The 22,384-nt window shown below is 43.1% G+C and overlaps 1 protein-coding gene across 1 annotated transcript; it reads left to right on the forward strand.

Annotated features, from left to right (window-relative positions):
* Positions 1-4,295: 4,295 nt before the first annotated feature.
* Positions 4,296-22,382, forward strand: ints14 (integrator complex subunit 14). Its single transcript, XM_061969476.2, has 11 exons — positions 4,296-4,835; positions 4,905-5,012; positions 5,076-5,231; positions 7,220-7,338; positions 7,412-7,554; positions 13,409-13,501; positions 15,249-15,393; positions 15,498-15,631; positions 15,830-15,948; positions 21,774-21,839; positions 21,918-22,382. The coding sequence occupies exons 1-11, from the start codon at positions 4,614-4,616 to the stop codon at positions 22,149-22,151; spliced, it is 1,539 nt and encodes a 512-aa protein (XP_061825460.1). The 5' UTR covers positions 4,296-4,613; the 3' UTR covers positions 22,152-22,382.
* The last annotated feature ends 2 nt before the right edge of the window (positions 22,383-22,384 follow it).

Consider the following 22,384-nt stretch of genomic DNA (forward strand, 5'->3'; position numbering starts at 1 on the left):
TCGCTGTGCACCTTCACTCACAGGCATACTTGCAAACCCTCCCGGATTTTCCGGGAGACTCCCGAAATTCAGCGCCTCTCCCGAAAATCTCCCGAAATTCAGGCGGAGCTGGAAGCCACGCCCCCTCCAGCTCCATGCGGACCTGAGTGACGTCAGGTGCGCAACACCACGTAAATCGTTGGCCAACCAAAAAGTAACCCCAGTACGCTATAGACAACATTCACCAGGAGATGGCAACAGACAAACATAGATCACTATTACATTCCTCCCCTATTAGAAATGTATAGAAGTTACTCAATATAAATAAACAACCCAACCAAAAAATGCAGCAGCTCAATTAAAAAACTGTACTTAAGCCACATTCTTTTCTTTTTTTTTAGTACTGAATTCTTAACCCTCATTTGTAAAAAAAATAATGCTTATTATACAAACAGTATTTGTACACCTTTAACACAGATTTTTATACTGTCTTCAGAGATTCCGTTTTTTTGGTAGTACTCGAAACCTTTCTGGGTACCTGCGAAAGGGTGTTCAGCATGGTTAGAAAAATAGTGACAGAGAATAGAACAAGGATGGACAATTCAACCCTTAACTCAACAATGAGTAGATGAGTGTTATGTGTGTGTATATGTGTAAATAAATGAACACTGAAATTCAAGTATTTCTTTTATATATATATATATATATATATATATATATATATATATATATATATATATATATATATATATATATATATATACACACACACACACAGGTAAAAGCCAGTAAATTAGAATATTTTGAAAAACTTGATTTATTTCAGTAATTGCATTCAAAAGGTGTAACTTGTACATTAAATTTATTCATTGCACACAGACTGATGCATTCAAATGTTTATTTCATTTAATTTTGATGATTTGAAGTGGCAACAAATGAAAATCCAAAATTCCGTGTGTCACAAAATTAGAATATTACTTAAGGCTAATACAAAAAAAGGGATTTTTAGAAATGTTGGCCAACTGAAAAGTATGAAAATGAAAAATATGAGCATGTACAATACTCAATACTTGGTTGGAGCTCCTTTTGCCTCAATTACTGCGTTAATGCGGCGTGGCATGGAGTCGATGAGTTTCTGGCACTGCTCAGGTGTTATGAGAGCCCAGGTTGCTCTGATAGACGGCTGCGTTGACCCTGGATCTCAGGAAACAGAGTGGACCGACACCAGCAGATGACATGGCACCCCAAACTATCACTGATGGTGGAAACTTTACACTAGACTTCAGGCAACGTGGATCCTGTGCCTCTCCTGTCTTCCTCCAGACTCTGGGACCTCGATTTCCAAAGGAAATGCAAAATTTGCATGGTTGGGTGATGGTTTGGGGTGCCATGTCATCTGCTGGTGTCGGTCCACTCTGTTTCCTGAGATCCAGGGTCAACGCAGCCGTCTACCAGCAAGTTTTAGAGCACTTCATGCTTCCTGCTGCTGACCTGCTCTATGGAGATGGAGATTTCAAGTTCCAACAGGACTTGGCGCCTGCACACAGCGCAAAATCTACCCGTGCCTGGTTTACGGACCATGGTATTTCTGTTCTAAATTGGCCCGCCAACTCCCCTGACCTTAGCCCCATAGAAAATCTGTGGGGTATTGTGAAAAGGAAGATGCAGAATGCCAGACCCAAAAACGCAGAAGAGTTGAAGGCCACTATCAGAGCAACCTGGGCTCTCATAACACCTGAGCAGTGCCAGAAACTCATCGACTCCATGCCACGCCGCATTAATGCAGTAATTGAGGCAAAAGGAGCTCCAACCAAGTATTGAGTATTGTACATGCTCATATTTTTCATTTTCATACTTTTCAGTTGGCCAACATTTCTAAAAATTTCTTTTTTGTATTAGCCTTAAGTAATATTCAAATTTTGTGACACACGGAATTTTGGATTTTCATTTGTTGCCACTTCAAATCATCAAAATTAAATGAAATAAACATTTGAATGCATCAGTCTGTGTGCAATGAATAAATATAATGTACAAGTTACACCTTTTGAATGCAATTACTGAAATAAATCAAGTTTTTCAAAATATTCTAATTTACTGGCTTTTACCTGTATATGATGCACTCAGAGGTGGGTAGAGTAGCCAGAAATTGTACTCAAGTAAGCGTACTGTTATTTTAGAGATTTATTACTCAAGTAAAAGTAAAGAGTAGTCACCCAAATATTTACTTGAGTAAAAGTAAAAAGTATGTTGTGAAAAAACTACTCAAGTACTGAGTAACTGATGAGTAACCTGTTCGTTTAATGATGACGGCAACAAATAATGCACAGAAACATAAAAATAGCAATGAGCAAATTCAGAGCCAAGAATATCTCTTAAGCAACTAAAATAATAATATATAGTAAATAATAATACATTAACATTAAAAAAATGAAGGCAAATTGAGCCACAATAACTTAACAGCACCATAGGCTCAGTAGGCAGAGATTACAAAGGAAAATAACAAGTTAGCCTTTACGCAAACCATAAACTGATAGGTGTGGGCTGCACCTGGGAACACACTGTGCACTTCTGATTGGAGTTTCTATGCATGTGTGTGTGTGTGTGTGTGTGTGTGTGTGTGTGTGTGTGTGTGTGTGTGTGTGTGTGTGTGTGTGTGTCTGTCTATGAGGCTGCAGTGCGTTAATAAATGTCCCCACACGATGTACATTTGACAGTGATTCATAGCAGGGAAGCTAACATCAGCCTACGGTGACAGCCAAAATATCTACTAACGTTACTTACCGCCATGTGCTTCCTCAAATTTGACGTTGAGTTCATGTAAGCTTAAGCTTGTTGTTTGCCGCTGAAACTTTATGTGCAGTTAATCACGTGACCGCCTGGCTCTGTTTGATTGGTGAAACGGAGTCAAACGTCACCAGTGAGTGTATTTAATAGGTGAAACGCAGGCATGCGATAGATCCTACTTTTATGGTCTGTATGACAAACCAAAACAAAGAAAGCGTGCATTAACAGATGGATAAAAATCAGTAGCGAGTAGCGAGCTGAATGTAGATAATAATTAGCGTTTCTTCTCTATGAATATACTCAAGTAAAAGTAAAAGTATGTTGCATTAAAACTACTCTTAGAAGTACAATTTATCCCAAAAGTTACTCAAGTAGATGCATACTTGCCAACTCTCCCGGGACAAATTTTCTCCCGAAAATCTCCCGAAATTCAGGCGGAGCTGGAAGCCACGCCCCCTCCAGCTCCATGCGGACCTGAGTGACGTCAGGTGCGCAACACCACGTAAATCGTTGGCCAACCAAAAAGTAACCCCAGTACGCTATAGCCAACATTCACCAGGAGATGGCAACAGACAAACATAGATCACTCTATTACATTATTCCCCTTTTAGAAATGTATAGAAGTTACTCAAAATAAATAAACAACCCAACCAAAAAATGCAGCAGCTCAATTAAAAAACTGTACTTAAGCCACATTCTTTTTTCTTTTTTTTTAGTACTGAACTCAAACCTTCATTTGTGAAAAAATAACATGCTTATTATACAAACAGTATTTGTACACCTTTAACACAGATTTTTATACTGTCTTCAGAGATTCAGTTTTTTTGGTGGTACTCGAAACCTTTCTGGGTACCTGCGAAAGGGTGTTCAGCATGGTTAGAAAAATAGTGACAGAGAATAGAACAAGGATGGACAATTCAACCCTTAACTCAACAATGAGTAGATGAGTTATGTGTGTGTATATGTGTAAATAAATGAACACTGAAATTCAAGTATTTCTTTTATTTATATATATATATATATATATATATATATATATATATATATATATATATATATATAATAACAAATATATATATAGCTAGAATTCACTGAAAGTCAAGTATTTCTTATATATATATATATATATATATATATATATATATATATATATATATATATATATATATATATATGAAATACTTGACTTGGTGAATTCTAGCTGTAAATATACTCCTCCTCTCTTAGCCCCGCCCCCAACCACGCCCCACCCCGACCACGCCCCCTACCCCCCACCTCCCGAAATCGGAGGTCTCAAGGTTGGCAAGTATGAGTAGATGTAACGGAGTAAATGTAGCGCGTTACTACCCATCTCTGGATGTACTACATGTATGAGGTGGAGTTGACTATGACACACTCAATAAACATCTTGACATCTTGAATGTTTGAATTAAGAAAAAAAAAAAAACGTCAAATTACAACCAGCAAAATATTAGCGGAACTATTCATATATTTTTGTTGTCTACTCGGACGGACAAAAAGGTGCACGTGAATGACGTCAACACGACAGGCTTCCGGTGGTTCCTAAGCGGCGAGATTGAGCTCTCGATTTATTTAGCCGAGTTTAAAACAATTGTCTATCTGATGCATATTCTATTTATATAATAATTGTTTCTATAATCCATCGAATGACAATTTTTATTTCAATGTAGCGTCAGTTGTGTAAAATACGAACGGCGATGCTAATGCTAGCATACGCTCAGCTAGTTAGCTAGCTGGCTAACCTCGCGTTTTAACTTGTAAACTCTGGCATTTTAATTCCTTTTTTTTGTTTTAGTTCTCGCTGGAGTGGTCGACATTAGCAGCGAAGCATGCCTACTGTAGTCTTGGTGGACGCGTCCCTGTCCATGACGAGGCCAGTGTGCCAGGACAGCAGCGAGGAGTTCCAGAGGAAGAACTTGGCTGTGCACGGCCTCAACATGTTGTTTGAACACATGGCCTCCAACTACCGCCTGGAGTTCACCGCCCTCATGGCCTTCTCGTCCCTCTGGGAGCTGCTGGTGCCATTCACCAGGGATTATAACGCCCTACAGGTAAAACTCCAAGCGTCTGCAAAGTCGGCAGAAGAAGAAGGCACTAAAAGAACGCTACTTCCGGTACAGGATGCCCTGAGCGGTTTAGACGACTACGACAAGACCTGCGTGGAATCTGCTCTGAATGGGGTCAACAACGTGGTGCAGCAAGAATGGGGCAGTGGTTGTCCCTGTCAGGTATAATTTTAAATGCAGCTGCCTTCAGTCTTGTATTTATGTCATGCCCCCTGTGACCTGAAGGTGGTGCTGGTGACTGACGGATCTCTCGGGATTGGCAAAGGTTCTCTGCGTCATTCCCTGCAAACCCTGAAGCACACTGGGGACGACAAGAAGTTCCCTCTGCCCTTTCCTTTTCCAGCCAAAATGTTCATCATGTGCGTTGCCAATACAGAGGAGGTAATACAACAATGTATTTTACTTGATGTTGCTTACATGGTTTTCATCACCCCTTGTTTACCTTTTTGACTAGAGATCCAATCCACTTTATTTATATAGCCCATTTAAACAACAAAAATGTTTCCAAAGTGCTGCACAGCAATATTAAAAACAACGTTCAATATTATCCTTAGCTCCACCAATGACTGAATAAAAACAAAAAATAAATGAATATAAAAATAAATATGATTAAAAACGATTCGGTGGAGGGAATACTTCGAAGACCTCCTCAATCCCACCAACACGTCTTCCTATGAGGAAGCAGTGCCTGGGGAGTCTGTGGTGGGCTCTCTTATTTCTGGGGCTGAGGTTGCTGAGGTAGTTAAAAAGCTCCTCGGTGGCAAGGCCCCGGGGGTAGATGAGATCCGCCCGGAGTTCCTTAAGGCTCTGGATGCTGTGGGGCTGTCTTGGTTGACAAGACTCTGCAGCATCGCGTGGACATCGGGGGCGGACCGGGGTGGTGGTTCCTCTCTTTAAGAAGGGGAACCGGAGGGATCACACTCCTCAGCCTTCCCGGTAAGGTCTATTCGGGTGTACTGGAGAGGAGGCTACGCCGGATAGTCGAACCTCGGATTCAGGAGGAACAGTGTGGTTTTCGTCCTGGTCGTGGAACTGTGGACCAGCTCTATACTCTGGGCAGGGTCCTCGAGGGTGCATGGGAGTTTGCCCAACCAGTCTACATGTGTTTTGTGGACTTGGAGAAGGCATTCGACCGTGTCCCTCGGGGAGTGCTCAGAGAGTATGGGGTATCGGACTTGGTCCGCATTGCCGGCAGTAAGTCGGACACGTTTCCAGTGAGGGTTGGACTCCGCCAAGGCTGCCCTTTGTCACCCATTCTGTTCATAACTTTTATGGACAGAATTTCTAGGCGCAGTCAAGGCGTTGAGGGGATCCGGTTTGGTGGCTGCAGGATTAGGTCTCTGCTTTTTGCAGATGATGTGGTCCTGATGGCTTCATCTGGCCAGGATCTTCAGCTCTCACTGGATCGGTTCGCAGCCGAGTGTGAAGCGACTGGGATGAGAATCAGCACCTCCAAGTCCGAGTCCATGGTTCTCGCCCGGAAAAGGGTGGAGTGCCATCTCCGGGTTGGGGAGGAGATCTTTCCCCAAGTGGAGGAGTTCAAGTACCTCGGAGTCTTGTTCACGAGTGAGGGAAGAGTGGATGGTGAGATCGACAGGTGGATCGGTGCGGCGTCTTCAGTAATGCGGACGCTGTATCGATCCGTTGTGGTGAAGAAGGAGCTGAGCCGGAAAGCAAAGCTCTCAATTTACCGGTCGATCTACGTTCCCATCCTCACCTATGGTCATGAGCTTTGGGTTATGACCGAAAGGACAAGATCACGCGTACAAGCGGCCGAAATGAGTTTCCTCCGCCGGGTGGAAGGGCTGTCCCTTAGAGATAGGGTGAGAAGCTCTGCCATCCGGGGGGAGCTCAAAGTAAAGCCGCTGCTTCTCCACATCGAGAGGAGCCAGATGAGGTGGTTCAGGCATCTGGTCAGGATGCCACCCGAGCGCGTCCCTAGGGAGGTGTTTAGGGCATGTCCGATCGGTAGGAGGCCGCGGGGAAGACCCAGGACACGTTGGGAAGACTATGTCTCCCGGCTGGCCTGGGAACGCCTCGGGGTCCCACAGGAAGAGCTGGACGAAGTGGCTGGGGAGAGGGACGTCTGGGCTTCCCTGCTTAGGCTGCTGCCCCCGCGACCCGACCTCAGATAAGCGGAAGAAGATGGATGGATGGATGGAGATGATGGTTATATACTACAGAAATACCTACAATTACCCTACAGTTGTTATAAAATCTAGAACATGCTTCAGTCTCTCATTAACACATACAAACAATACTTTGTGATGTGTAAGTATTTTATGTTCAAAACGTCAAATATTTTACCATTTGATGTATGGCTGTCAATAGTTTGTAACCAGTGCTGCCCTGCCTTGTGTCCTTAACAGTTAAACATGACAGGTGCTTTGGACAAATGGGAGGAGCTTCTCTGTCTGGGTGGAGGTGATGGAGAGGTCTTCACTGTAGAGGGACCACTCTGCATGCAGGGTGTGCAGGCCATGTTTGGGTAGGGTGAAGTGATTTCCACTTAAATCCTCAAGTTCTGTAAATAAATCTAATGTTCTGTTATGTGTCACCAGGAGATTGATTGACAGGGCCTACTCTCCCTTCCATGCTGTGCTGCACTGTGGGAACTTGTCCTCAGACGTTCAGGTGTTCCCACGACCCGAGCCTGTCGTGGTGGATGAGGAGGTGGAACCTTTACCTCGAACTGTCAACACAGGTATTATAGGAAAATGCATTACACCCTCGCAGTTTGTTCTACTGGTTGCCCATAGATATCTGATCCCATAATAGAAACTGTTGCCACCATAAAACCTGTATGATTGTTTCAGACCATTTTTAAACCACAGTCTTAGGTCATACAAGTGCAAAATGTCAAAACAAAATATATTTAATGACAAGAGTGATTCGTGTCACCTCCTGCATCACTTTGGCATTCCTGATTTGTCAATCAAGTGCAAAAAGAAGTTAGGCACCGACTAAAACGACAAAACACTAGCTTACCTTTCATAACAAGTCAAAATGTTGGACATCAAACATTAGACATTAGACAAACTTTAATGATCCACAAGGGAAATTGTTCCACACAGTAGCTCAGTTACAATGATGGAAAGGACAATGCAGGTATAAATAGACTAAATATAGCGATATAAAATATAACATATATATGTAATATTTACATAATATATGAGGCATACCTGCCAACTACTCCGGTTTTCCCGTAATTAGTACGGTTTTCATCAACGGTTACGGTTGCAGTGATAAAAAATACGGCTTTTCATTAATTAAAAAAAATGTGGTTTATTTAAAGTTTTATTCACGAAATCGCGTAACAACAATGACAATCGACACTGCTTCCCGTAACTTCCTATCGAGCCATTCCGAATGCCATGCGGGAGGCTATTTATAGCACCGCTGCCAAGCACGAGGCACCTGTTGCCATTGTTTCCAAACGAGCGAACGATCATGGAATCAGCCGGAGAAAAATCGCAAACGAGTCTTAAACCGAAAAGAAAACTGCAGTCATTCCGTGAAGAATATTCAAAAGCCTATCCGGGAATAATTATCCGTTCCAAAAAGGGTGAAAACTACGCGAATTGCACCTTGTGCAGACAAGATTTTTCGATCGGACACGGAGGAATTAGCGATGTAAAAGACCACGCTGGGACAAAAAAACACAAGTCTAATGCCGTTGCTAGCGATACAAGTGGAAAACTTTCAACGTTTTTCGGATTTTAGCCACAAAAAGGTAATGACACCAATGTTATCTATTGGAATTGTTTAGTACTGTTATACTGTTAAAAGTGTTTATACTATTTATGCTTTCAAGTCCAAGTTGAAGAAATCTTGTTAAATGTTGACAGAATAACTACCAAAATACAGAAGTATGTCCTTAATATTTTTGCAGTGCTATTTCTGTTGAAAAGTTCAAATGATTACATTAGAGATGTGATGTGCCACTTTTCAAGTGTCTGATGGCTTAAATTAATTTTCATGAATTTTTCATATTTTGAATTCTTTTGAAAGGCTTACAAAAAAACTACATTTGAATTGTAATTCCATGCTATTGACAGGACTATTAATTTTAATGAAGTTAGCTTACCATGTTTACAGTAAGATAATTGTGATAGAAATGTGAATTTTAGGCACAGAATATTTTTTACAATTGAACAAGGCAGTAGATTATACAAGCTTGGACAGAAAGTTAATGACACCAAATTTTTTTTTAATGGAATTGTTTAGTACTGTTTTACCATTTGTTTACTGTAAAAAGTGTTTATACTTTCAATTAACAAATTGAAGTCTTGTGAAAGGTTGACAGGATAACTGGCATTAACTGTCAAAATAATTTCAAACTATTGAAGTTAGTTTACAGAATAAACATGTCAATCAACCCATATGATTTTTGCTGTAATATTTTTGTTTTGAAAAGTCACTGTGACTGATAGAAAAGTGATGGTTTTAGCAACATTTTAACCTGTCTGAATGCTAATAATCATTTTGCGTCGGGGGGCTAAGACCCCCCACCAGGACTTTGTCCTGGACCTACCGGGGCCTGCGGCCCCTGGACCCTGGCTACTAGGTTTTTCTGATTTCAAAAGTTGGCAGGTATGTATGAGGTAGCGACTTGTCCAGGGTGTACACCGCCTTCCGTCCGAATGCAGCTGAGATAGGCTCCAGCACCCCCCGCGACCCCAAAAGGGACACGCAGCAGAAAATGGATGGATGGATGTACAGTATATTATATATACTGATATATTATATTATGTCTATATCATATACTGTATACAATATATCGTATTTTTCGGATTATAAATCACAGTTTTTTTCATAGTTTGGCCGGGGGTGCGATTTATATTCTGGAGTGACTTATGTGTGAAATTATGAACACATTAGCGTAAAATATCAAATAATATTATTTATCTCATTCACGTAAGAGACTAGACGTATATGAGTAAGAGACTAGGCCAGGGGTCGGCAACCTTCAGCATACAAAGAGCCATTGGAGCCCATTTCCCCCCAAATAAAACCCACCTAGAGCCGCAAACTCTGTTCGATTCCTAATATGACGATAACACCACTTATAGTTTCCTTACACTTGTGCTATAGGACTTATGAACACTTGACAAAAACGACTCGCATTTTATTTCTGAGCATAATGAAGCAAATCACCAAATAATTTTGAACATTAGAAAAAAAAATACACTGTTCCTTCCCTTATTAATGAATTAAAAAAAAAAAAAAATCAGACCCCAAAAGGGACAAGCGGTAGAGAATGGATAGATGGAACTCATTCCATTTTTCTCAAGGCTACTATTACAGCATATTCATCTGACTAAAGATGGAAAACAACAACCTCGTCATCAATGAAAGCAAATTAATAACAATTTAAGTAAATACAATGTTTCTCTTTTCTGATCCGTCCATTGCTAGAGGTTGACCGCTAAAAACAATACAATACAAAAGAGATGTCACATTAGGGCTGTGACCTACACTTCCTTTGACAATACATTAAAATGTGTTTTATTTTCATATGACAAGATCCCAGAACTCTCCAAAATAACAACTGTTAAATTGAAATAAACTAACTAAATAAAATGAAGTATATTAAATCAAGTAACCATTATTTGTTGACATTCGGTTTCAAAGCCAAAGGGAGCCACGGCGAAGGCATGAAAGAGCCGCATGCGGCTCCGGAGCCGCGCGGTTGCAGACCCCTGGACTAGGCGTATATCAGCAATCGTCACACACACACACACACATCAACCAATACAAATTTGGCGGGGGCGGGTCATGGTGGAAGTGCATTGTGAAAAAAAAGATGCTACCTGCAACTACCGTACTTCCGTACCTATTAAAATGGATAATTTCAACATTGGCGGTAACTTATAAAAACTGAGAAGGGCTGAACAAAAATGGCACCGAAAAGGAAATCATATACTGCAGATTACAAGCTGGACGTAGTGAAATATGCAGCCGAAAACAGCAATCGTACACTTATTCAGCCTGTTGTTCACTATTCTTTATTTATTTTAATTTGCCTTTCAATTGTCTATTCTTGGTGTTGGCTTTTATCAAATATATTTCCTCCAAAAATGCAACTTATACAGGTAAAAGCCAGTAAATTAGAATATTTTGAAAAACTTGATTTATTTCAGTAATTGCATTCAAAAGGTGTAACTTGTACATTATATTTATTCATTGCACACAGACTGATGCATTCAAATGTTTATTTCATTTAATTTTGATGATTTGAAGTGGCAACAAATGAAAATCCAAAATTCCGTGTGTCACTAAATTAGAATATTACTTAAGGCTAATACAAAAAAGGGATTTTTAGAAATGTTGGCCAACTGAAAAGTATGAAAATGAAAAATATGAGCATGTACAATACTCAATACTTGGTTGGAGCTCCTTTTGCCTCAATTACTGCGTTAATGCGGCGTGGCATGGAGTCGATGAGTTTCTGGCACTGCTCAGGTGTTATGAGAGCCCAGGTTGCTCTGATAGTGGCCTTCAACTCTTCTGCGTTTTTGGGTCTGGCATTCTGCATCTTCCTTTTCACAATACCCCACAGATTTTCTATGGGGCTAAGGTCAGGGGAGTTGGCGGGCCAATTTAGAACAGAAATACCATGGTCCGTAAACCAGGCACGGGTAGATTTTGCGCTGTGTGCAGGCGCCAAGTCCTGTTGGAACTTGAAATCTCCATCTCCATAGAGCAGGTCAGCAGCAGGAAGCATGAAGTGCTCTAAAACTTGCTGGTAGACGGCTGCGTTGACCCTGGATCTCAGGAAACAGAGTGGACCGACACCAGCAGATGACATGGCACCCCAAACCGTCACCCAACCATGCAAATTTTGCATTTCCTTTGGAAATCGAGGTCCCAGAGTCTGGAGGAAGACAGGAGAGGCACAGGATCCACGTTGCCTGAAGTCTAGTGTAAAGTTTCCACCATCAGTGATGGTTTGGGGTGCCATGTCATCTGCTGGTGTCGGTCCACTCTGTTTCCTGAGATCCAGGGTCAACGCAGCCGTCTACCAGCAAGTTTTAGAGCACTTCATGCTTCCTGCTGCTGACCTGCTCTATGGAGATGGAGATTTCAAGTTCCAACAGGACTTGGCGCCTGCACACAGCGCAAAATCTACCTGTGCCTGGTTTACGGACCATGGTATTTCTGTTCTAAATTGGCCCGCCAACTCCCCTGACCTTAGCCCCATAGAAAATCTGTGGGGTATTGTGAAAAGGAAGATGCAGAATGCCAGACCCAAAAACGCAGAAGAGTTGAAGGCCACTATCAGAGCAACCTGGGCTCTCATAACACCTGAGCAGTGCCAGAAACTCATCGACTCCATGCCACGCCGCATTAACGCAGTAATTGAGGCAAAAGGAGCTCCAACCAAGTATTGAGTATTGTACATGCTCATATTTTTCATTTTCATACTTTTCAGTTGGCCAACATTTCTAAAAATCCCTTTTTTGTATTAGCCTTAAGTAATATTCTAATTTTGTGACACACGGAATTTTGGATTTTCATTTGTTGCCACTTCAAATCATCAAAATTAAATGAAATAAACATTTGAATGCATCAGTCTGTGTGCAATGAATAAATATAATGTACAAGTTACACCTTTTGAATGCAATTACTGAAATAAATCAAGTTTTTCAAAATATTCTAATTTACTGGCTTTTACCTGTATGTTTTTTTCCTTCTTTATTATGCATTTTCGGCCGGTGCGACTTATACTCCGGAATGATTTATAATCCGAAAAATACGGTATAACAATGACCATGTAGAATATTACAGTATATGTGACAGCTGCAACATAAAAAAGAGAGTAAATCCAGCACAAAATAGAAAATATACATTATAAACAAAGAGAGGTAGCTAACATGTCAGGTGTCAGGTAATAGACAGATATCATCTATTGCTGTATGGCGAGTGATTATACAGCTGGATGGAGTGTGGAATGAAGGAGTTCTTGAATGGAACAGTGTGGGAAGGAAGCTGAAGGAGCCTGTTGGAGTATGAACTGCGCTGTCCCTCAATTGTCTGGTGGAGTGGGTGGGCAGGATTGTCCATGATGGCCAGCAGTTTGTCCAGTGTCCTCCTGTCCCTCACTGACACAAACGCCTCCAACTGCGTGCCAGTAGTTTGGCCAGCAGTTGGAGGCGTTTGTGGAGTCATACTAAGTCCATAACTGGTCATGAATGAGTGTTACAAAAAAGCCAACGACATGCACTAAACTGAAGTCTCATTCAATATACTGGTATATCAGAATGCATCATATCTTTAACATAAGATGTTCTCTTTAACACACCCAGAACATGAGTAAACAGAGAGTAGATGATCTTGTCCTTACAAAAAGGCCAATTATAAATGATCTAATATTCATCTACTGACAAGTAGAACAAGTGTGTCATGGATTTCAAACACATAGACCAAAAAGTATCCAGTGTGATCATCTGGAGACTGCAGGAAGATGGTGCAAGATTGCAATTATTTAAAAAAAATTTTTAATTTTTTTTAATGACTCATGTTGACCTCCAATACGTGTGTTCTTTTGGTTTCAGATCTAGAAATCATGGGCTTCATTGAGATTGCTGACATCTCCAGTCCACCTGTCATATCCAGACACTTGGTCCTGCCTATTGCTGTCAATAAAGGTGGGTGTTTGTGTACATGTGCACTAAATATTACAATCCAGTACTTTGAATGAAAAGACAAAGATTATTAGTCACAATATCACGTCTCCTTGCGAAATGGAACATGTTCCAGTTAAAACTGTGGTGGACTCGCTAGTGGAAGATAAGGATGGAAATGTAATGAAGATAAAGATGGTAATGGTAATTCATACGTGATTGCAGTACAAATGCAGGGCTGCTTTCATACTAATAAAATGTTTATTGTTACTACTCTACCTGCAACTTTACTTTCTTACATGTAAGCTCTTAGATCAGGGGTGGGCAATTCATTTTTACCGGGGGCCGCATGAGCAACCCGAGCACTGCTGGAGGGCCACACCGACAGTATTTCAATTAAATTTTGCTCAAATTATTTTTGATATACCGTAAGATAATAATAAAAATAATAATACTTTCATTTAACCTAACTTAACTTTATACAAAAGCAGATTGCTTTTGATAGTTTTATTTTTAACACAACACTTCCTGATGTATAATACAATGCAAAAATGTCAATTTCTGTCACTTTATCCTGCATCCTCTTTAAAAGTCCAACATTTTTCCCCGTCAGATTTGGACAACCGTCTGTTGTTACACCTGCCAGCTTGTCCCAGTTCAGTCCTAACATGTCCAAACACGCATTTACCTATGTGAACAAGTCATTACCTGTGGTTGTCTCTTTAATTGACTGCATGGCTGCCAGCTACTCCGTGATTTGAAAGTCTGCAGTTATCCCACGTAAGAAGATGAGCAGCTGGGCGGTGTCACGTACATCGCAGCTCTCATCCAAAGCCAGCAAAAAACAGTCAAAGTCGGCCGTTCTGTTCTTCAGCTGAAGCTCCAAGTTTCCAGCGATGGTCTCAACCCGCCTCGTTAAAGTGCGTCGGGAGAGTGACACGTTGTCAAATGTGCCCCTCTTCTCCGGGCATGTCAGCGCAACAGAGTCCAATAAGCACTCCTTAATAAACTCTCCGTCAGAAAACGCCTTACTTTTTCTGGCGGTTTTGTGAGAAATGACAAAACTTGTCTTGACGGCTGCATATCTGGGGGTGTGAAATTTGGCAAAACTCCTTGTTGGGTTTGCAGTTTTACCATCAACGCATCAGCCTCCCTTGTGCGCGCTTCATCAGACAGATTCCGGTATTTTTCCTCGTGCTTCGTCGTGTAGTGGTGATTCGAATGATATTCTTTAAACACAGCAACCTGTGTACCACACATTAAGCACACGGCTTTACCTTTCATTTCTGTAAAGAAATACTTGGCAGTCCATGGCTTGTTGAAAACACGCCATTCGTCATCAACTTTTCTCTTTTTAGCGTCTCGGGGATAACCGTGCATCTCTTGTCACTGTGCACCTTCACTCACAGGTTACACACGGACATACGCCCATAAATAACACTTTTCAAAATAAAAGCAGCACAGTTGTATTGCATGCATGACATAGATGTTTTTTTTAACTTTATTTTGTAATTTGTGATCGCCGCTGTTCACATTCACTCACAATCGCGCACAGGCATACGTCCACACGGAAGTAATACAAATAACGCTTTTCAAAACAAAAGCAGCACCGTTGTATTGCACACTCGACATAGATACTTTTTTAAATGTATTTTGTAATTTATGATTGGCCTCAGAATGCCCAGGTCTGTTTTAGATTAAAGTATCAAGTTTACTGTGGCCCAATTAGCAGATTACTAGCGTTAAACACTGATTTGTGATCTCCTCTCAGAGGTAGATGACATGGGCACAGGAGTCACAGAAGAGCTGGAGGAGGAAGTGTCTGCCAGCCAAATGGCAGGGAAAAGTCCAAATTTCTGTGTCCTCTTACATGGCAGCCTTAAAGTAGAAGGCATGGTGGCGCTTGTCCAGCTTGGGTGAGCTGAAAAACGTTTTCATTTGAGACATAAGCATGTGTGCATACAGATGTTAGGCAGTATACAAATCATGAGAAGTCTCAAAGCTGGTCTGCTTGTCTCAGGCCTGAGTGGTTCGGCATGCTGTACTCCCAAGCAGACAGCAAAAAGAAGTCCAATCTAATGATGTCAGTGTTTGAACCTGGTCCTGAACCTCTGCCTTGGCTGGGCAAGAGCTCCCATTTGGGACCAATCTCAGGTAGCACCTTGTCTGTATGACCTCATTGTTTATCTTCACTTGTGACACACCGACCTTTCGCTTAATTGTTAGTTCCTCAAGAGCAAAGGTCTTTTTTATGTGTGTGTTTACGTAAACAGGAAGTTAATCATTTACACATCTTCAATGTTGAATGATGCCTGCTTTCATCCGTGCACTTTGCCTCCTCACGCCTTCCAGAAGCGGCAGAAAATCCCTACGGAGAAGACGACAGCAAAAGTCCTTTCCCCCTGCAGCCGCCTGTCAAACGTAGCTACGCCCAGAACGTAACTGTGTGGATCAAAGCCAGTGGACTACAGGTGAAGTCTTCATGATTGTCGGCCATGCTCATTAGGGCCGTCTCCACTCTCCACACACGTGACAGGAAATAACAAAAAGAAATCGAAGTCAAGACAATTTGACTTATTTAGCACCAATTCACGACACAAGTTATCGCAAGTCATTTTACGCATGGAGCAGGTCTAGAACCACGCTCCTCATACTTAAAACACAAACAGAAGCCCACTTGAGCAAGCACATGGCGGCAGAGATAAATAATTATTATTATTAGCCTTTATTTAACCAGGTAAAATCCCATTGAGATCAAAGATCTCCTTTCCAAGGGAGACCTGGCCAAGAGGGCAGCAGCAAGGTTACATTAAAAACAGTAAACAAATACATTAAACATTACATTTACAACATTAAAACTTGCTCACATGACACATGTGCATACAGACAAGGTAGACTGCAGTCCCTTCACAGAAGCTTTAAACTCATTCAACGTAACTAGGGTTTGAAGTTTAATGTTCGATTGTAGGTTATTCCAAGCCTTCGGTGCTGAAAACCTAAATGCTTTCTTGCCCAGTTCAGTTCTTACTTTGGGGACGACAAATTGCAGAACATTCATTGAACGAAGATTGTGACTTCCTTGTTTCTTTGTTAAAAGACAAGACAGATAAGATGGAGTGATACCCAGAATGGTTTTGTAGATGAAAACATACCAATGATTGAGGCGTCGAGCACATAAAGATGTCCAGTTAACCAAAATACTCCTTCTACAAAATAAACCTCAAATAGGCTCTCTATGCTGCTAATTGCTACCTGACAACTAGCGCACTAATCGTTAACTGACCACTAGTGCGCTAATCGCAAGCTTAGCTGACAACGATCCACTCTTCCCTCACTCCTGAACAAGACTCCTAGGTACTTGAACTCCTCCACTTGGGGCAGGGTCTCCTCCCCAACCCAGAGATGGCACTCCACCCTTTTCCGGACGAGAACCATGGACTCGGACTTGGAGGTGCTGATTCTCATCCCAGTCGCTTCACACTCGGCTTCGAACCGATCCAGCGAGAGCTGAAGATCCTGGCCAGATGAAGCCATCAGGACCACATCATCTGCAAAAAGCAGAGACCTAATCCTGCAGCCACCAAACCAGATCCCCTCAACGCCCTGACTGCGCCTAGAAATTCTGTCCATAAAAGTTATGAACAGAATGGGTGACAAAGGGCAGCCTTGGCGGAGTCCAACCCTCACTGGAAACGTGTCCGACCTACTGCCGGCAATGCGGCCCAAGCTCTGACACTGATCATACAGGGAGCGGACCGCCACAATCAGACAGTCCGATACTCCATGGGTGTCAAACTCTGGCCCGCCGTGTAATTGAACTTGGCCCGCGAGGTGATATCAAATTAACACTAGAGCTGGCCTGCCGATTATATACAGCGGCAGTGCCGTGGTAACACCGCATTCACCGTGAATTCTCATACTTGCCAAACCTCCCGGGAGACTCCCAAATTTCAGTGCCCCTCCCGAGAATTGTAATGTCCCCTTTTCGTCCAGTCCGAGTGCCGGCCCATTACATAAGATGTGCGGCTTTGGCACGCACACAGAAGTGAATGCAACACATACCGTATTTTCCGCATCATAAGGCGCCCTGGGTTAAAAGCCGCGCCTTCAATGAACGGCATATTTCAAAACTTTGTCCACCAATAAGCCGCCCCGTGTTGTAAGCCGCATCTAACTGCGCTAAAGGAATGTCAAAAAAACAGTCAAATAGGTCAGTCAAACTTTAATAATATATTAAAAACCAGCGTTCTAACAACTCTGTTCACTCCCAAAATGTACGCAAATGTGCAATCACAAACATACGTATATCAACATGGACAGAGCTGCGTGAAAAAAGCCACCCGGCCTCTTCGCGTAAACTTAAACTTACCTTAACCACTCGCTCATCTTTTCTTCATCCATCCCTTCGAGTTAGCTTTTATGATGACGCCGGCTGGAAAGGTCTCTTTTGGCAAGGTCTTCCTTTTGAATATCACCATGGGTGGAAGTTAGCATGGCAAGCTAGAACCACAGTGAAGGATGACTTCTCATTCCCTGTGGTGCGAATATTCACCGTACGTGCTCCCGTTCCACAGTGCGGTTCACAGGAATATCAGTTGCTGTGAAATACGGTAGTAATCCGTGTGCGGATGGAGAGATTGCGTCTTTTCATGAACCGGGTCCTTGTCGCTTAGTAGGAGCCATTTTGTGGTCTTTACAGATGTAAACAGGAAATGAAACGTACGGTGATATCCGCGCGTTTTTTCTTCTTCTTCCGGGGGCGGGTGGTTGCTTACAGTAGAAGAAGAAGCGCTTCCTGTTCTATGGGGGCGGGTGCTTACCTTGGCGGTTGCTTGCGTAGAAGAAGAAGCGCTTCCTGTTCTACCGGGAAAAAAGATGGCGGCTGTTTACCTAAGTTGCGAGATCGAAACTTTATGAAAATGAATCTTAATATTTATCCATATATAAAGCGCACCGGGTTAAAAGGCGCACTGTCAGCTTTTGAGTAAATTTGTGGTTTTTAGGTGCGGCTAATGGTGCGGAAAATACGGTACTTGATCTTCAGCGATACAGGTTACACGGAGGGTGCCAGTATAAAAAAACTTTAACATTGTTAGAAATATGCGCCACATTGTGAACCCACACCGAACAAGAATGACAAACACATTTCGGGAGAACATCCGCACCGTACCACAACATAAACACAACAGAACAAATTCCCAGAACCCTTTGCAGCACTAACTCTTCCGGGACGCTACAAGGTGCGTGTGTGTGTGGGGGTGGGGGAATTTGGTGGTAGTGGGGGGGTGTATATATTGTAGCGTCCCGAAAGAGTTAGTGGATTCACAGTGTGGCGTATATTTCTAACAATGTTAAAGTTGCTTATACGGCCACTCTCAGTGTAACGTGTATCGCTGTTGATGAAGTATGCGTTGCATTTACGTGTGTGTGCGTACAGGAGCCGCTCATATCTTGTGACTGGGCGGGCACGTTGTTAGAAGGGATGAAAAGCGGACGTGACGTCAGCTCGTAGACAATAAAAGCAGTGCTTGTAAGGCACGCACGCCCCCAAGACTGTGGAATAGGAGAAATAATGACTGATGAACACCTTCGTCCGATAATGAGGGATGCCTGAGCCTCGACATTAATGAACTAGCATCCAAGAAAAGATGGCAGGTATCTGGCTTGGGCACATCAGATTAGATCAGTGTGTTGCAAACTGAGCAGTTTAAAGTCCTGAATGGTTGGTTTATTCATTATTTTATTTTCAAATTTATTAGCCTGTGGAAAAAGTTAATGTTGATATTTACCTCAGAAGGCTGCAAATAGAAAAGAGGCATTACATTTTTATTTAAATTGTATTTGATATGCCATTGATATTTTTTTATTATTATTATTATTATTTGAAACTCTATTTTGCTACTATAAAGTTATATAAGCCTTGCTTGTTCAATATTTAATGCAAAACTTGTTTGGGTCCCTATTAAAAGGTTCATTTGTTCAACCGTGGCCCACGGCTTTGTTCACTTTTACATTTTGTCCCACTCTGTATTTGAGTTTGACACCCCTGCCATACTCTCTAAGCACTCCCCACAGGACTTCCCGGGTACACGGTCGAATGCCTTCTCCGAGTCCACAAAGCACATGTAGACTGGTTGGGCAAACTCCCATGCACCCTCAAGACCCTGCCGAGAGTATAGAGCTGGTCCACAGTTCCACGACCAGGACGAAAACCACACTGTTCCTCCTGAATCCGAGGTTCGACTATCCGGCGTAGCCTCCTCTCCAGTACACCCGAAAAGACCTTACCGAAAAGGCTGAGGAGTGTGATCCACGATAGTTGGAACACACCCTCCGGTTCCCCTTCTTAAAGAGAGGAACCACCACCCCGATCTGCCAATCCAGAGGTACCGCCTCCGATGTCCACGCGATGTTACAGAGTCTTGTCAACCAAGACAGCCCCACAGCATCCAGAGCCTTAAGGAACTCCAGGTGGATCTCATCCACCCACCGAGGAGCTTTTTAACTACCTCGGCAACCTCAGCCCCAGAAATAGAAGAGCCCACCACAGATTCCCAAGGCACTGCTTCCTCATAGGAAGACGTGTTGGTGGGATTGAGGAGGTCTTCAAAGTATTCCCTCCACCGATCCACAACATCCGCAGTCGAGGTCAGCAGAACACCATCCTCACCATACACGGTGTTGACAGTGCACTGTTTCCCCTTCCTGAGGCGGCGGATGGTGGTCCAGAATCGCTTCGAAGCCATCCGGAAGTCGTTTTCCATGGCTTCCCCGAACTCCTCCCATGTCCGAGTTTTTGCCTCCGCGACCGCTGAAGCCGCACACCGCTTGGCCTGTCGGTACCTGTCCGCTGCCTTCGGAGTCCTATGAGCCAAAAGAACCAGATAGGACTCCTTCTTCAGCTTGACGGCATCCCTCAGCGGGTTCTAGGATTACCACCACTATAGGCACCAACCACCTTGCGACCACAGCTCCAATCAGCCGCCTCGACAATAGAGGTGCGGAACATGGTCCACTCGGACTCAATGTCCAGCACCTCCCTTGTGACATGTTCAAAGTTCTTCCGGAGGTGGGAATTGAAACTCTCTGACAGGAGACTCTAGCAAACGTTCCCAGCAGACCCTCACAATGCGTTTGGGATGCCAAACCTGAAAATAATACTGATATGTTTGATCAAATTATATGTTAATTTGAATGCACTACCTTACAGGAACATTTTTAATTGCCTCGGTCACCAAAATGCCTGCTCATGTGTGGTTCAGTTCATTTCCTTCACTAGTAACCTGCTCTGTGTGTAAAGCACCTTGAGATAAAGTTGCAAAACTGGCACTACATCAATAAAAATACTTGCCTACTTAGGGAATTCTTCATTCCATAAGCACCCTTAAGAGATTCCCCTAAAATGCCAATTGAGTTTGTTAACTATAGTTTATGAAAAGATCTGTTGTGTAGGACTAGATTTTACAATCCCCTAATGCATACTTGAGACACCTATGCGACTTTGTGGGATGGTCAAGTGAGTGAAGGCATCCTCTGGGTTATCAAGTGGGCGCCCCCCTTCCTCAGTGTTTCGCTGATAGGCCCACGACACCTCCAGAGGGTTCAGCAGTGAGTCCCAGCGTCCCAGGATCACTCCCTAGATGCCATCACTCACTTGAAAGCCCAGGTGGAGTCCCTTCGCTTGACCCACAGCCACTGACTCCCCTTTTCAGCGGCTTTTGAGAGGTCTTTGACTGCCTGCCGGTGGGCCTTCCCTCGCACTCCCATTTCCCTGAGGAGCCTGGATGTTGAGGTGGCCACGAACCCTCTGCAGCCTACTTCCACTGGGCGTACCCTCGCTTTCCAGCCTTGTTGTTGCGCATCGGCTGCAAGCTCAGTGTACCTCAACTTCTTGCGCTCGTAGGCCTGCTCCATTGCACTCTCCCAGGGCACCGTGAGCTCTATGATGTACACGAGCCTGAGCGAAGCTGACCACAGAACAAGATCTGGCCGCAGGTTGGTGGACGCAATCTCAACTGGGAAGCAGAGTCTCTGGCCCAGGTCTGCCAGCAGTTTCCAGTCCCGTGCCCCGCCTAACTGTCCAGTGTCTGGTCTTGTGTGGGTGAGGTTGGCTTGACCCTCGCTCTCCCGGACAAATGTTGTTGCTTGCCAACGGGATGACGGGGGAGGAAGGGCATTGACACTTGTCCGTCGACTTTCCAGCACTGCTGCAAGACACTTTAGCACAATACTAAGGTCGCGTTAATTGTTGACCTACAACTAAGAATATTTTAAGGTTGTTTTCAATTCATTTCAGACGGATGTGCAGAAGATTTTGAGGAACGCTAGAAAATTGCCTGATAAAACTCAGACCTTCTATAAGGTAAATTGTGCTGCTCAACACTTGTGTTTTTTCTCTTTTGTTTACATCTTATTTCTGCATTTTATTCCAATTTACCAGGAGCTGAATCGCCTACGGAAGGCTGCCTTGGCATTCGGGTTTTGGGATCTCCTGAAGAGAGTGGCCGAGCTGCTGGAGAGAGAGTGCACGATGCTTCCCGACTCGGCCCACCCAGACGCAGCTTTCCAGCTGTCCCACGCCGCCCAGCAGCTCAAACTGGCCAGCACAGGTGACTCTCAGTACGCCGCTTTTGACCACAACATTGTTCCCATGCACACCGACTTCTCAAGCTGAGCCACGCCTGACTTTGTTACAAATGCACTGAAATAAGAATGCTGCTTTGGACCAGTAGTGACGGCGCCTTGTGTGGTGCTGTCTGAACATCTGGAAGCAAAAATAACCTTTTTTTGTGGAACAACTATGCTTATCTTGCAAAATATACATGTTTTTATACTTTCTAGTAGTAAAGATTGTGTCGAATCACTGCCTCAATTAAAAGAATGACAAAAAAATACTAGAAAAGTACT

The sequence above is a fragment of the Nerophis lumbriciformis genome, linkage group LG10, assembly GCF_033978685.3.
Source record: "Nerophis lumbriciformis linkage group LG10, RoL_Nlum_v2.1, whole genome shotgun sequence".
NCBI classification, from domain to species: domain Eukaryota; kingdom Metazoa; phylum Chordata; class Actinopteri; order Syngnathiformes; family Syngnathidae; genus Nerophis; species Nerophis lumbriciformis.